The sequence below is a fragment of the Petaurus breviceps genome, unplaced genomic scaffold, assembly GCF_028583685.1.
Source record: "Petaurus breviceps papuanus isolate PSGF00001 unplaced genomic scaffold, PetGlider_PUasm1.0 91133, whole genome shotgun sequence".
NCBI lineage: Eukaryota > Metazoa > Chordata > Mammalia > Diprotodontia > Petauridae > Petaurus > Petaurus breviceps.
In genome coordinates this window covers 881,582-897,585 of record NW_027187419.1, presented here as the reverse complement: position 1 = coordinate 897,585, position 16,004 = coordinate 881,582, and the positions used below count along the sequence as shown (strand labels likewise).

General features: G+C 41.8%; 1 protein-coding gene across 1 annotated transcript in view; it reads right to left on the bottom strand.

Moving 5' to 3' along the window:
• Positions 1–1,571: 1,571 nt before the first annotated feature.
• BUD13 (BUD13 homolog) overlaps positions 1,572–16,004 on the bottom strand; it is a 19,767-nt gene continuing 5,334 nt past the window's right edge. Inside the window, 8 exon segments of the mRNA XM_069080857.1 lie at positions 1,572–1,983; positions 4,125–4,206; positions 4,956–5,140; positions 5,397–5,535; positions 5,923–6,025; positions 11,891–12,093; positions 15,440–16,001; position 16,004. The exon segment at position 16,004 is cut by the window's right edge and continues 127 nt beyond it. Coding sequence (XP_068936958.1) covers positions 1,890–1,983; positions 4,125–4,206; positions 4,956–5,140; positions 5,397–5,535; positions 5,923–6,025; positions 11,891–12,093; positions 15,440–16,001; position 16,004 — 1,369 coding nt within the window. The 3' untranslated portion in view covers positions 1,572–1,889.

The following is a 16,004-nucleotide window of genomic DNA, read 5'->3' as shown; positions in this document are numbered from 1 at the left end:
TGGCTCAGGAGGCAGTCTTCTGTCAGTTTTATACTCAGAAAATAAGGATTTTAGCCACCCTAGAGCTCTGAATACAACCTTCTTCTGGGAAAAGGGAATAAGCCCCAAACCAGCTTACCTGGAGTCACATTGACCAGGGACACAATAAGTTCCCAATTATATTCTGTCCAGAGCATGTTCCTTCCTACTGTTTAACTGGTCTTAAGTAGTTTTATCAAAGAGTTACTGAGAATAGGGAAAGATGTTCTAAAACTGATTAAAATTTTTTCCTTTAATAGAAAAGGTTTCTGTAGCTACTGTCACTCTTGATCTGACTGATAAAATGATCTATCCTTCCCATGAAGGATACAACACAAGAATGGAATATTCTGCATCTCTCCTTAGATCTAAGTTGTCTCAGGGATCCTACCACCAAAGTCTAGGTCATTATATAATGTTATGAGTATCTAATAGGAACTATTTAAATTGGGGGTAGAGGAAGAAGAACATCTCCAGAGGATACTCATTCCTGCCATTTTGAAAGACCTCAGATCAGGCCTCCCCCAGTCCTGTAAAGTAAAATAACAGTGCATTCCAGTTCCAAGTAATAAAACCACACAGCCAGTTGTTAGCAGGTCAAACCTAGAAATATCATTCCCCCAAGTCTGTGGTATCCCTAAATACTTATGGGCACAGAAACAGAAAAGCTCATAAATTTAAAATAATATGGACTAAGCACATAAATCAACAGTAACAGAGCAGTGTATGTGTTTCCCCTCCAGGCCAGTCTCTGCAAAAACAAATGATATCTCCCCTTTTCATGCCAATTAGTGGTATGTTTTGACATATGCCAGTGAAGCAGTCATTAGGTATTTCCTGGCAAGGTATATAGTGGAAGGTCCTAAAAAAAAAAAAGTAAATCTGAAACCAGAGATCCCTGATCAAACACCCAGCTGTGAGGAGGAAAGGGGGGACTATGGCAGTGACTAAACTTACTGCTACCTGTTACCCAAGAAAAGGGACTAGCACACAGAATGGCTTACAAAATGACCAAAAATTTCTCAAAAGTGTTATCTGTGTATTTTCATAAACACCCTAGAGAAAAAAATTCTAAGGTTTGAAAAACATTATGCTCTCAATAATTCAGACCCTTTTCCCAGATGTTCTCCAAACAAGAATCAACCATTCTCCCCCGCTTCTTTCCTATGAGCTCTGAGCCTAGGCTTCTCTTTGACAATGCTTGACCAGAGTTAAGAAGAGAATGGGGAGAATGAGCCCTAGTTTGGCAGTGATTCCATCTAACATGTTTCAAGTAAAGAATAAAAGTCCCTTTTTCTCACAAATGCAGGAACTGATTCAAATGGCTGAGCAATGGCCAGACGGTCTCTCTCCAGAAATATGAGAAGTGAGCAATGCACCAAAACCATCCAAGCTGATCTCTGCTTCTTGATCCACTTCTAACCCTCACTTAACCCTGAGAAAGCCCCTGACACCTATTTTCTAGATACATGAAACACAAACACACAGCCCACTAGAAGGGAGAACCAATTGTTTTAGAATCCTTAAGAAAATAGAACACAGAAAGAAAATGGTTACAAAAATAGATGTATATTTGTTAGGAAAAAAAACAATTAAGTATGAACTCTGGGGCACTTGTATGACCCTCAGTGGTGCATGTGTCACTTAAAAGACAGCAGAAGCAGTTGTGTGAATGGTTGAAGAAAATGGACATTTCCCTGGGTCATGGTGCCCTCCCCAACCAGATATCAAAGCCTAAGCTCTCTCCCTGGGTCACTAGTAACAACCATGAATGGTTGGTCTGTATAAACTGTTAGCCCTGGCCCTGCCTGGCTGTCTTATCTGTCTTTTGCCCACCATCAGAACCTACAGCCATTATTTAGTTACAAGAACTACATATCCTCAACGCTCCATTTATAGGCAAGTTCATCAACAGCTTTCTTGCCGGCAAGTCGAGCAAAACGCTTCTCCTCAAAGCCATTGGACCTGAAAGTAGAAGAGATATCACAGTAATCAACAGTATATATTAGGTGCAGGGACCTGTACAGGTCATTCTAGGGGGAAACCCACAGAAAGGAAAAGATAGATCCTGACCCTTAAAGGAGTTTATAATTTAAAGGGAAAATATAGAACAGACACATGTAACACATAAGCACGTATTTTAAAAAATACATGATACGATTGCTGTACAAAAAACCTATAAAGACATGTCATGTAGAAAAGCTGAAGTGATTAAAATGAATAAAAGCTGATAAAAGAAAGCTATAGGAGGGTGAGCTTATAACAACTCCATCTCTCCATTCCAATCATCATTATATTCAGTGCACCCTCTTTTCCTATGTCACATGTAGAACCTATGGTAACAAAGGGCCTTTGTAATGTCTAATTGTGATGGGTCTGAAACTGACAGGAAACAAAATAAATGACAGATAAGAAGCAGCATGAATAACCAGAGAAAAGTAAGTATGAGAGATCTAGGAACAAGTGAGAACTAGGAACAGAAAGGAATCTACTATAAATGTCAAGATAAGCTGGCCACTAATGGAGAGCTAATTCAGGGAGATTTCTGTGCTTGAAAGTTAAAGGGGAAAGAACAACTAACTCAGATTGTGAGGGGGCCTAAACAACTTAAGGAATATGCCCAAAGAATCACCCAGAAAGGGTCTTTCTTCCTTAGTGTCTAGTGGAGCAAAGAAAAATAACTGTCATTGTCCTAGGAGCAAGAAGAGCTAAGGCTGACTAAAGGCAGGGGGAGAACAAACTCTGAGACTGTGCTGTGTATCTGTCATTTGTCTGTCTCTGTATGTTTTATGCTCTAAAATTACTCCTCTCATATCTGTAGTAAAGTCACTGCTTAACCTTTAAACTGATGGTTAAGCAAAATGTCACAAAGACCAAGGCAGCCATAACTAAAAAAGAGACTCTTCCCAAATCTTTGGCTAGTAGCAGGAAAAGTGACCAGAAAGCATTACAGATGACCATCAGATACAGAAAGCAGGAGATTTGTAGTTTTCTTCATGATTCACCACAAAACAAGAGTGTTTAGAAGATGAAAGAAGGATGTATTCCAAGAGTAGGGGGTGATAATTTTGAAAGCTGGAGGTAGAAAGCAGGTATTGTTGGAAGAGAGGAAGCAAGGGAGGAAGGGAGGAAAGAAGGATGGAAGAAAGGAAGGAAAGAAGGAAGAGAGGGAGGGAGGGAGAGAGGGAAAAGAAAGAAAAAGGAAAGAAAGGAGGAGGGATAGAGAAAGAGACAGAGATATTTTTAAGAACTATGTGCTAATGGCAAAGAATTAGAAATCAAGGGGATGACCATCAATTGGGGAATGACTCAAAAGTTATGGTATATGAATGTATGGAACACTACTGTGCTATAAGAAATGAGGAGCAGAAGGACTTCATATTTACCTGGAGAGACTTATACAAACTGATGTTGAGTGAGAAAAGGAGAACTTTGTACACAATTAGACACATGGTATGTGTGACGACTAACTTTGATAGATGGTGCTCCTCTCAGCAATGCAAGGTTATAAGACAACTCCAAAAGACTCATGATGGAAAGAGATATCCACATCCAGAGAAAGGACTACAGAGTCTGAATGCAGATTAAAGCAAACCACTTGCTCTTTCTCTTTTTGTTTTGTTTTATTTCTTTTTTCTCATTGTTCATTCCATTGGTTATAATCCCTCTTTACAACTTGACTAATGTTTAATGTGAAAAAAAAAAAGAACTATATGCTATGCACTTGGGATATAAATGTGTAGCTGGAACAGAGTATGAGTGTGTACTAAAAGGTGACAAATTGGGACAGGACCTATTTCACTGATGTAGAAAACTTCCAGATAAGGAAACTTCCTCTACCAATGCAGGTTGGCATCTTCTCTACAACTTATAGTCTTGAGAGTTGCCTAAAGTCCTGAAAGGTTCATATAAGTGACTTGTTCAGGGTCACACAGCTAGTATGTATCTAACCCAAGTTTTTCAGGCTTCAAGGGTAACTCCATCCACTATGCTACAGAGTCTCTCAAAAAAAGACAAAGCCATTTAAGCTAAAGCTAACTTAAACTGAGTAGCAGGAAAAGCACAGAAAACCTAGCGGACATTGAATAATCAACACATAGGTTTACCTATCCACACCATCCCAGCGATACCCAGGCCAGATATTGAATCTGTTGAGAGGAGGTGCAGGGCCATTGTAACGAGGCTTTTCTAAAGAAAAAAACAAGAGAGGATTCAGTCACAATTTCATTCCAACCCCCAGAGCTGTTACCAATAGTGAAGAAAAACATTATCTCTTTTATAAAATACTTTAAGGTTTAACAAGTCATTTGACGGGGCAGCTAGGTGGTGCAGTGAATACAGCACCAGCCCTGGAGTCAGGAGGACCCGAGTTCAAATCTGGCCTCAGACACTTAACACTTACTAGACGTGTGACCTTGGGAAAGTCACTTAACCCCAACTGCCCTGCCTTCCCCCCTTCCAAAAAGCAAAAAAAAAAAAATAATAAATTCCTTTTCCTCAGCTCTGTGAGATAGGTAGGCAGGGCAAGTTTCACAATACTGAAGCTCAGCAAGGACATGCCCAGGTTACACGGCTACTGAGTTCTAGGGTTAGACTTCAAACTCAAGTTGGACTCCAAAATCTCAGGGCCCCTTTCATGATACCATGCAGCCTTTCCTATAAAGAAAACATTTCTGTGCAGGAATCTGTGTCTAATGGAACCTATATGATGTGACCTTCTGGGCTAGAGACCAAACATATCAAAGGAGATAACTTTAAGTCATATTACCTCTATGTATGCAAAACTATCACCAGTAACCAGTGAATAGCTAGGTTTACAGATGACCTTTAAGAATGAGGACATACCACTGATAGTCTTGTCTCCCACCAATCTGAAATGATTCTTATCACATAATCTGTTCTCTGTTCTCTCCCCTCCAAGTCTTAGGAAGCCTCACCTTTCTTGTCTTTGTTCTCCTTGGCCTTATTCTTCTTAATGAAGTTAGCCATGGGGTCACCCTCTCTCTCCTGCTCTCTGAGCATCTGATCCAGGTCCTCATCATTGATGTAGCGAGCCAGTGGCTTCTGCATCTCCTTTATTGCGTCCTCCACATTCTGTTGCTGTTGCCGACTCTGGGCAAGGCTGAATAAAGAAAAGCAAGAATCTTTCATAGACTGTCTACCATTCCTGATCCTAAATGAAGATGGAAATACTCTACTCTACTTGGCACATGTCCTCTAACAACCAATGAAATTCAAAATGCTGTCTTGTTCCCAACATCCTTGAAGATAGGAGACGTAGCAACTACTAATCCACCTGCCAGTAGAGTAGTAAAATTGGCTCTGCCCAATCTCTAGAGCATAACCCAAAGCTTAAATACTTTCAGTATTTCTCTTACCCTTTTCCCCATTGAGCGTACTGCTCATTTTTCTCTGACTCCTCCTCTTCTTTTCGCCGTTGCTCTAATCGTTCCAGCTTCAGGTCCCTCTTGCGTCCAGACTTATCTCGAAAAATGGTTTCAGCATTTTGGAATTCAGCTAAAAAAGATGCAAAGAACAATTGCAGGGTTTTTTTTTCATTTTCACTCTAAACAAGTATCAAAATCAAAACTTCTTGCAGAAATGTGAAGAGAGAAAAAGTGTCCTAAGTTTAAAAGGGAAAAGTAAAAGCTCAGGGCCCTGAAGCTAGAGAGGAAATAACTTTGTAGTTGGACCACAGACTACCACCCAAGCTACAGATCGTTGTCAGCTACAGACCTAGGAAATTATATCATGGAAAAGAAGGAAAAGAATCACTTGGACCCAATGAATGGTTCAAATAATGTAATAAAAGCCAGAGCTTAAATCCTACATCAGTTAACAGACCAAAAGATGACTGAGAAGCTCCACGAGCTTGGATTAGCCTACTGGTCTCCAAGTTTTTACCTTCCAAATGTTTGGTTTCTTGGTCCTGCCTCCTGAGCTCCTGCTGCTCTCTCCTTACATCAGACACCAACCCAGTTTTGGCCCCAGAAAACATCTGCGTGGCCTGTGCAATTGAAAGGGGGTACCACAAATGAATGAGACAGCATACCTCCCCAACAGGTACATACCAGAGGGACTCAAACACTAATAGTTGTAGTTTAACTAGATTATCCACAATGACTAGGGAAGAAATGCTCTTGGAAAGGAATGTGTTAGCTTTCATTTTATAAACAAAGTAAGAAAAGAGGATGAAGACAAAACCCAAAAGTAAAGCTTTTGCTTTTGGGGGAGGGGGGAGGGCAATTGGGGTTAAGTGACTTGCCCAAGGTCACATGGCTAATTTTTTTGTTTGTTTGTTTTAAAAAGCAATTGGGGTTAAGTAACTTGCTCAAGGTTACACCGCCAGTCATTTCTGGGTGTGGTGCTAAGTATCTGAGCCCGGATTCGATCTCCAGGTCATCCTGACACTGGAGCCGGTGCTCTTACTCACTGAGCCACCAGGCCGCCCCTAAGCAATTGGGGTTAAGTAACTTGCTCAAGGTTACACAGCCAGGTGTTTCTGGGTGGATACTAAGTGTCTGAGCCCGGATTCGATCTCCAGGTCATCCCGACACTGAAACCAGTGCTCTTACTTGCTGTGCTACCTGGCTGCCCCTCACGGCTAGTTTTTGTGTTAAGTGTCTGAGGCCGCATTTGAACTCAGGTCCTCCTGACTCCAGGGCTGGTGCTCTATTCACTGCGCCACCTAGCCGCCCCCAAAAAGGAAAGCTTTTATGGAGAAGTAATGATTTTGCCAGTTTTATGAGGAGATAGAATCTTAAACTAAGCTACTAGTTTACTAAAAGAAATACTAAACAGCAGCAGTTCTCATTTACCATGGACTAAACTTATTATCTGGAAAAGGTACTTAAGTTCACTTTTATGAAGCTAGTCAAAAATCTATACCATGAACTAAGAGAGTTTACACTACTACAATATTCCACTTACAACAATAAACTGCAATATTCATGGTTCTGTGAACTGTAGACAATACAATCACAAATGATGTGGTCATTTAAAAACTTTTATCAGCCATTGTTTCAAGATGGTAAATTGACTCAAAAATCAAATGTAAGGTTACTGCTGATACCCTTTATTAGCATACTAAATTTATGCAATACTTACTCCTTCAAGAATTAACATGGTACAGAAATGAAATTTCAGTGATTCAATCAAAAGAAATGCTTTACTTCATTCATTCAAATAGGTGGTTTGAGTTCCTTGATCTATGTAGCCATCTAAAGTACAGGGCCAGAGGAGAGCTCCAAAAGCTCCAAATTGATCTTATATACTTAAAAAAGAAAAGCAAGCTATACATAATAGAGACCTTCAGCCTTGTGGACTATCTTCTTTTAATTCTGCTATGTATTTGTTAAAAGCAGAAAAAAAAAAAACAACCCTAAAAATTTATCAAAATAAAGTCTGCTCCTAAAAGATAATAAAATTCTCCAGAAAGAAATACCATACACTCCTGGGTTATGTTAAAATCTGCCAGATTTTACTCTTTTTAAATGAAGTGTAATAAATTCTAATTAGCACTCACCCAACTCTCTCCACCCCAAAATTACTTTATATATACTTTGCATTTACTCATCAATCAAGGAACAAGCATTTATTAAGCCCCTATTACATGCTAGCTACTGTGCTAGGAGCTGGAGTTATGACTGCAAAGAATGAAACCACACCTACTTGCAATGAATTTACATTCTACCAGAAGCAACAAGTACATATAAACAGGTTAAATATAAAATTAATAAATACATGGGGAAGCTAGGTAGCGCAGTGAATAGGGCACCGGCCCTGAAATCGGGAGGACCTAAGTTCAAATCCGTTCTTAGACATCTGACACACTTATAGGTATGTGACCTTGGGCAAGTCGCTTAACCCCAACTGCCTTGCTTTTCCCCTTCCACCCTCCCCCCCAAAAAAAGTTAATAAACACAACTATATAAAAGTAGTTGAAAGCAAGATAATTTGGGAAGGAGGACACTAGCAGCTAGGGGAATCATCAAAGACTTCACACAGAAGATGGTGCTTCAGTTGCATCTTAAAGGAAGACAGGGATATGCAGAGGCAGGGGCAAGGAAAGAGGGCAGTCCAGGAATTCAGGACAGACAGTGCAAAGGCATGGAGTAGTGAGCTGTAATTTCACTGGTGACCAACAAAGAGAAGAACAGTTTGTCTGGAACACAGAGTATGGAAGGAGGAGCACTGTACAATGAGGTTAGAAACATGGGCTGGGATCACATTGTGAAGGGCTTTAAGACAGAATTTTAGGGGCCACTAGATGGTGCAGTGAATAGACCACCAGCCCTAGAGCCAGGACGACCTAAGTTCAAATACAGCCTCAGGCACTTGACACACTTACTAGCTGTGTGACCTTGGGCAAGTCACTTAACCCCAATTTCCCTGCCTGGACTCCCCCTCCCCAAAAAAAAGACCAACGAAAAAAAGGAATTTTATATTTTATCTTAGAGGCAAGAGGAAGCCACTGGAGTTGATTAAGGAATCAAGCATTTAAGTACCTAACCTGTGCCAGACATTGTGCTAAGCATTTTATAAATATTATTTCATTTGAACCTGACAACATTATCTCCATTTTACAGCTGAGCAAACTAAGGCAGAGTTAAATGACTTGCCCAGAATCACACAATTAGTAAATGTCTGAAGCTAGATTTGAATTTAGGTCTTCGTGACTCCAGAAGCCAGCCCTCTATTCACTGCCCCATCTAGCTGCCTCATGACTAGGGGAGTTGAGTGGTCAGATCTTTACTTAAGAAACATGACTTTGGCAACACTAGGAGTAGAATGGGGAAAGACTTGAGGTAGCAAAATCAGTTAGAAGGCTACTTTGGTAATCTAGGGAGAGGTGATGAGAACCTAAACTAAGATGGTAGTTGTGTGAGTAAAGAGAAGAGGATGGATGTGATATATGTGAAGGCTGAAACAACAAGATTTAGCCACTAACTGGATATGTGAGGGAAGCAGAGTGAGAAGCTGAGCTACTGAAGAACTTTAGAGACTGGAAGGATGGTGGTGTCACTGGCAGAATGGGAAAATTTGGAAGAGGTAAGAGTGTAAAGGGAAAGTTGATGAATTTTATTTTAGACATGTTGAATTTATGATGTCTCCAGGATATAGAGTTTGAAATATCCAGTAAGTGTTTGGTTATATGGGATCGAAATTCAAGGAAGAGATTGGGGCTGGATATATACAGGTATCTAGGAGTCAGCTTCATAGAGATGACAGTTAAACCCAGGGGAACTGATCAAGTTACCAAGGGAATGCAGAATGAAAAGAAGGCCTAAGAAAGAAAAGAACCTTGAGGAACACTCAAAGACAGGGGGAGTGATATAGATGACAAGATAACAAAAGATACTAAAAAGGAATGGGCTGACAGGAGACAAACTAGGAGAGAGTAGTGTCATGAAGAATTAGAAAGAAGAGAATATACAGGAGGAAAAAGTGGTTAACTAAATCAAACACAGCAGAGAGATCATGAAGGATGAGGACTGAGAAAAAAACTATCAGATATGGTCATTAAGAAATCATTGGTAACTTAAGAAAGAGCACTTTCAGTTGAATGATTGGGTCAGAAGTCAGACTGCAAAGGGTTGGGAAGTGAGTGAGCGGACATATGCAGATAGTTGGGGATAGACAGCTTTTTCAAAGAGTTTGGTTGAGAAAGGGAGGAAAGACATAAGATGACAGCTTGAGGAGATGGCTGGGTCTAATGAAGGTTTAAGGATAGAGGCAAATGGGCAAGTTTGAAGGCAGTAGGGAAGAAATCAGCTGATAAAGAAAGGTGAAGATTCAAGAGAGAAAGGAGATGACTGAGGGTGCAATCTGTTGAAGAAGATGGGAGAAGGAAACAAATGAGCATGTACACTTGCTCTGGCCAGAAGAAGGTCTAGCTCTTTGTCAGAGATTAGACAAAAATGGCAGATGATATTAGAGTTTTGAGATGAAAAAATGGGAGAAGAGGGAACTCATATCAAATGATCTCAATTTTTTCAGTAAAGTAAAAGGCAAGGTCCTCAAAGGAGATATGAGGTCTAGCAAGCTAACGAAGGGAACAGAAGCTTCCCAGTGGGGGTGGGCGAGGAGGGAAGAAGGGAGAGAATCTGGAACTCAAAGTTTTAAAAACAAATGTTAAAAAATTTTTATATGCAACTGGGAAATAAGATATACAGGCAATGGGGTATAGAAATACATCCTACCCTACAATAAAGTAAGGGGAAGGGTATGGGGGGATACAAGAAAGGGAAGATTGGGGGAAGGGGTATTCAGCATTGCTTGCCATCTGGGGGTGGGGGGTAGGGGAGAGACAATGGAGAAAATTTGTAATGCAAAATTTTGTGGAAATTAATGTTGAAAACTAAAAAATAAAAGTAAATAAAAGATGTGGGGAAAAAAAGAAGGGAATAGAAGGTCTGGAATCGTTTTTGTAGGGACTGAGCTAGGCAATCTGTTAGGAAGGAATACTAGGACTTCCTTACTGCAGTGAGGGCCCAGTTGATGTTGGATAACTTGAATTTAAAATGTATGCAGTCATTGTGAGTGTAAGACTTCCACTAGCTTCATGAAACAGCTCACAAGGAGGAACAGAGGAAGTGGACAGTGGTAGTAATCCAGCACTGAGGTCTGGCAAGAGAAGTGTACCCAGAGGACAAGGGGGCAAGAGACACAGGAGCAGAAGACAGGTTCGAGTTTAAAGGACTAACTACTGGGTTGAGACTGGAGAGGTAGGAAAATGAAGTCAGAACAAAGAATTGGTCTAAGACAGTACTGATGGAATGAGGGTCTCAATAAAGGTGAAGAATAGGTGTAGGAAGAGGGTTGCATGTGAAAAGGTGAAATAATTGAAGGTTATGGTCAGACAGGAGACTGCCATTGTTTCTAATTAGGGAAGTGGAACACTTGTGGGTACTGCCTCAGGTGGAGTGATGAAATAAGTCATGGAACCTAAGGAAGTTGAGGAAACAGGAGTGTGTAGGGAGCCTGAGGGAGCATCTACACGGATTTTAATGTCCCTAAGTAGAAGGAAATTGAACTGTATACATGTTGTTCCTCCCCAGTTCCTCCTAGTTTGTCTCCTGTCAGCCCAGTTCCTGAAAGCAGGAATAATTTCAATTTTTGTTTTTCTTACCCCAGCACCTGGCAAATAAGCAGGCACATATATGCTTGGCACATAGTAGGCATTTAATAAATGCTTGTTGAATGTCACTGAATTCTTTGGAATAAAACTCCTTTACTCTAATCCTACTTTATCATAAATACTAATGCTCTGTGTGGCTCTTTAGCACACCAAGACTCTGTCTGAGCTGAGGAGCCCCTGAGCTCAAGGAATTAACAGAAGCTAGATTTTCCAAAGCTCCTTCATATGTTAAGCACGAGTCTTCAGGCTCTAGTAACTAAATTCTGTAAGTCAAAAACTAACTACAATAGTATGATCATGAGGGGAAAAAAAGTAGCTTTTTGGGCTCCTAAAATTAGGATGACAGATCTAAGAAGGTATAAATGCAGAAAATACTTGGGAAAATTGTATATACACGAGCTCATCTTTCTGGGCTAGGTTACAATGAACCTTGCCATTAGGTAAGACTTACTAGAATAACCTCTAAAGAGTCTTCCTATCTAAGAATTCTTCATTCATTAAGATAGCAAATAAACAAACATTTACTGAACACATCTACAATGTGAAATACATAGTGCTGGGGGCTGATGGAGGCATGGGGATAACTAAAAGGGTCTTGTCCTCAAGGAGTTAACAATCTAGTTTTACGTTACTACACCTTCAAGGGCTTACTCTATTGGCTACATTTTTTTAGTTGACATCTAAGTGGCCTAGATGAGGAGAAGGGGGTGACTGAACTCCTGGAACACCCACCTTTGCTCCAGGAGGCTGACTCCTTCGAGGTGGAGAAAGATCTGAATCAGAAGACCTGGTTTTCTGCTTCCTTCTTGGTGGGGAGAGATCTGAATCAGAGGTCTGCTGGTTGCTCTTCCCAGGAACAGAATAACCTTTATCATGCCTCTGGTGTTTCTTGGTTGAAGGGTTTGTCTGAAATTTCCTATGGCTAGGAGAAGCATCTAGAAATTAAGGAAGAAACACTTTTATCACTTCAGAATGATTCAGAAATAAATTTTTCTTCATCTGAATTGTGCTTTCAGATCAGTTAAAATTCCTTCTCTAGGAATGTCTGAATCGATGACATTCTGTTTTCTATAGAGGAACTGTAACTGATGTGAAAGCCCAATCCACACAAAACATGACGGGATAAAAGAGAGATGAGTGTTCCCAAGACACTGGAAGATGGGAGTCGTGACTGTGATACATGCTTCTAAATCTATGACAGCTGCGTTAGATGTCAAGGCCCCCTAGTCAGGTCAGAGTTTTTCCCATCAGGAGAAGGGAGAGAACAACTGTAACCTGTTTCCCTAGGGTATTATGAATGTTATAGATTCCTAGAAAATGGCTATGAGGTTCCCAGGACTAAGGAACCAAAAGTCCAAAGCACTTTTAAGTCAGAGGTTGAAATCAGCACATAGGAAAGAGCTAGCAGTTTCACTGCACAGGATTAAAACTCACTCCTTTGCCACAAATGTCACTCTGAAGAAGACTGAATGCACAATACATTTCCCAGGGTTTTGATTCTGGGAACTAATATTCTTTAGCTCCCAGGTATTCAAATCTCACTACTAAAGATTATGAACTCTTAAGGCAACAAAGTTGCCTTAACATCCTCAAAGAGGTTCTAAACTAGTATTAAACCAGTTACTACCCCTCCAAGGGCTTTCTCTCCTGGGCTAGATCTTTTTTAAGTAGGTAGGTTAGTGATCTAGGGGAGTCACACTTCAGGGAGAGAGGGGACATCTGAATCCTGAAATACTCATCTTTCTAGGAGATTGACACCTTTCTTGAAGGTCTTCTGACCTCCAGTCTCACATCATCAACTTCCTACTGGATATCTCAAACTGGGTGTCCCAGAGACATCTCAAACTCAATGTGTCCAAAACAGAACTCATTATCTTTGCTACCCCCCAACACACACCATTTCCCTACTACTGTCCAGGCCACCACCATCCTTCCATTTGGTACCCAGATTACCAAACAGATAACCTCAGTGTCATCTTCTGCTACTCACTCATACTAACTCCATGTTTCCAATCTTTAGTTAAGTCTTGTCATTTCTATCTCCATGACATTGCATGCATATGTCTTCTTCTCTCCTCTGACACTGGTACCACCCTGGCATAGATCCTCATCACCTCCCACCTGAAGTACTGCAGCAGCCTTCTGGTTAGTCTCACCACCTCAAATCTCTCTCCATTACAGTCAAACTTTCACTCAGTTACCAGAGTCATCTTCCTAAAACACAGATCTGACCATGTCACACACACCCCATCTACTCAATAAACTACAGCAGTACCCTATTATTTCCAAAATCAAATATCAAATACCCTATGTGTCTTGTAAAGCCTTTCACAATATGACTCCCTGTAAGTGCAAGCAAGGTGGGATTTTTGTTGCCTTTCTTTTGGAGATCAGTTTCCCAGGCTTATGCTAAATTCTAAATATGTGAAGGATTAATTTCCTTTGAATTCTGGTAATTCATAGCTGTCGCCAATCAGGTGCTGAGTTAAACTATATATAGAGAGAGCACTGAGATGGCAAGTGCAGAGAAAAAAATGAAGATGAAGAAAAAGGAGCATGAAGAAGAAGAAGAGAAAAGAAAATGAGCATAGAGCACTGAATTAGCAGCAGAAGCATCAAGCAGGCTTAGGCCCCTTTTAAGTAACTTATCAAGGAGCCTTCCAGCTATGACAGTGAACTGAAATGGTTATGCTGGTAATGTGTATAAATATTTTTGTTGTTCTGTTAAGCTTTGTTTTCCCAGAGAAAGAAGCTTGGGGCAGGAGCCTCTGGAGCATGCTATGCCTGGACTCAGGCAGGAGCACGGAGAGCTTGGAGAGGAGCAGTCCCCTCTGCATGAGCTGAGACATGAAGCAAGAACAGAGAGCTGCAAGCGTGTGAACCCAGGCAAGAGCTGGAAGCAGACATCCCAGAGACCTGCAGGTGGGGAGCTCGGAACTCAGTCCCAAGTTGAGATGGAGGCTTTGCAGCAAGGTAAAGCAGTGACATCCTCCCAGGGATGATTTGGCACCCGTGGGGCGGAGTTGTTTATGGTGGGATGGGGGTAAGTGCAGTAGTCCCCCTGGTGATCCACCCTGTTGGCTTTGTTGCCCAGCCACCCCTCAAGACTTGGATGCCAGGGCTGTTACAGTGTTAGGATTTGGACTCTTTGGCTCATTAGAGCACGTGTGTACCTGAGAGTGGGAGCCTGCAATGGCAGTGTAGAAAGGACACAAGAAAAACTTTTAGGATTTGGATACTCTATTTTGATTGAGGAGCCTGTAACCTACCGTAACCTAGGGGTGGAACGTGTTGTATTTTCTGCTACCCCTGGGAATGTGCTGTGCTAGGGAAGACCCTGGCCTGAGACCCCAATTGTACAAGCAGCATTTTGGACAGTAACTGAGTAAAAAGAAGCTGGCTGCTCACTTCTCAAAGATTTGACCCCCAAAGAATGTATGTTATATACTGAATGCAATAATATGTGCTGTGTGCCATGTTACATACTGAGTATTATGTTATATACTGAATGATATTTTGCTTAAGGACATGTAGTCACCCTGGTAATAAGTTATGTTGTTATGAATTATGAATGCTTTGGTTTCTTGAAAATGATTTCGTTTTGGGGTGGCTAGGTGGTGCAGTGAATAGAGCACAGGTCCTGGAGTCAGGAGGACCTGAGTTCAAATGCGGCCTCAGACACTTAACACAAAACTAGCCATGTGACCTTGGACAAGTCACTTAACCCCAACTGTCCTACCTTCCCTTCTCCAAAAAGCAAAATAAACAAACAAACAAAAAAAAGAAAATGATTTAGTTTTGAATAGAGTGTTCATTATGCCTTGCTATTAGACCCTTAAAATTACTCACAGCAGCAGCCCTCAAGTGTGCTGCTGACTGACATTGGACTCCCCTTCTTACCTTTCCAGTCTTCCTGCACTTTACTCCCCTCAATGTATTCTACTACCAAACAACCTAGGCCTTCTTGCTACTTTCCAACACAACCCTCCATCTCCTGACTCCATACCGGCTCACCTCCCCCCATGCGGAATATACTCTCTCCTCATTTCTACCTTCTGGTTTCCTTCAAGACTCAGCTTAAAAACCACCTGCTATAAAAGGTCCTTCCCAGCAGCCCACCCCCTACTAGCACCTCCCCTTTGTCTCCCCATTAAAATGTGAGCTCCTTGAGGGCAAGGTCTGTGTTTTTGTTTCCTCACTGCTTAGCCCAAGGGTTAGCTTAATAAATGTTACCAAACAAAAAAAAAGTCCAGGAGAAAGTTTAGAATAAGAGGCACTCACCTCTGGAGTCATGCAGCTGTTTCCCTGGCCCAGAAGAGGAAGGTGATTGATTTTTATGTTGAGAAGATCCATCCCCATGTTTACTACTCTTCCCCTTCAGACCAAGAGAGGACTTGGCAGAGGCTTTACTAGACAGTGAATGACAAACCTCAGGAGCTAAATCTGGGAGGTCAGGATGGACCCTCCTGGGTGGCAAAGAGTCTGGGCTGTCATGACGGGTCCTCCTGGGAGGTGAGGAGTCTGGGGAGACATGACGGGTCCTCCTGGGAGGTGAGGAGTCTGGGGAGTCATGACGGGTCCTCCTGGGAGGTGAGGAGTCTGGAGAGTCATGACGGGTCCTCCTGGGAGGTGAGGAGTCTGGGGAGTCGTGGCGGGTCCTCCTGGGAGGTGAGGAGTCTGGGGAGTCGTGGCGGGTCCTCCTGGGAGGTGAGGAGTCTGGGGAGTCGTGACGGGGCCTCCTGGGAGGTGAGGAGTCTGGGGAGTCGTGACGGGTCCTCCTGGGAGGTGAAGAGTCTGGAGAGTCGTGACGGGGCCTCCTGGGAGGTGAGGAGTCTGGGGAGTCGTG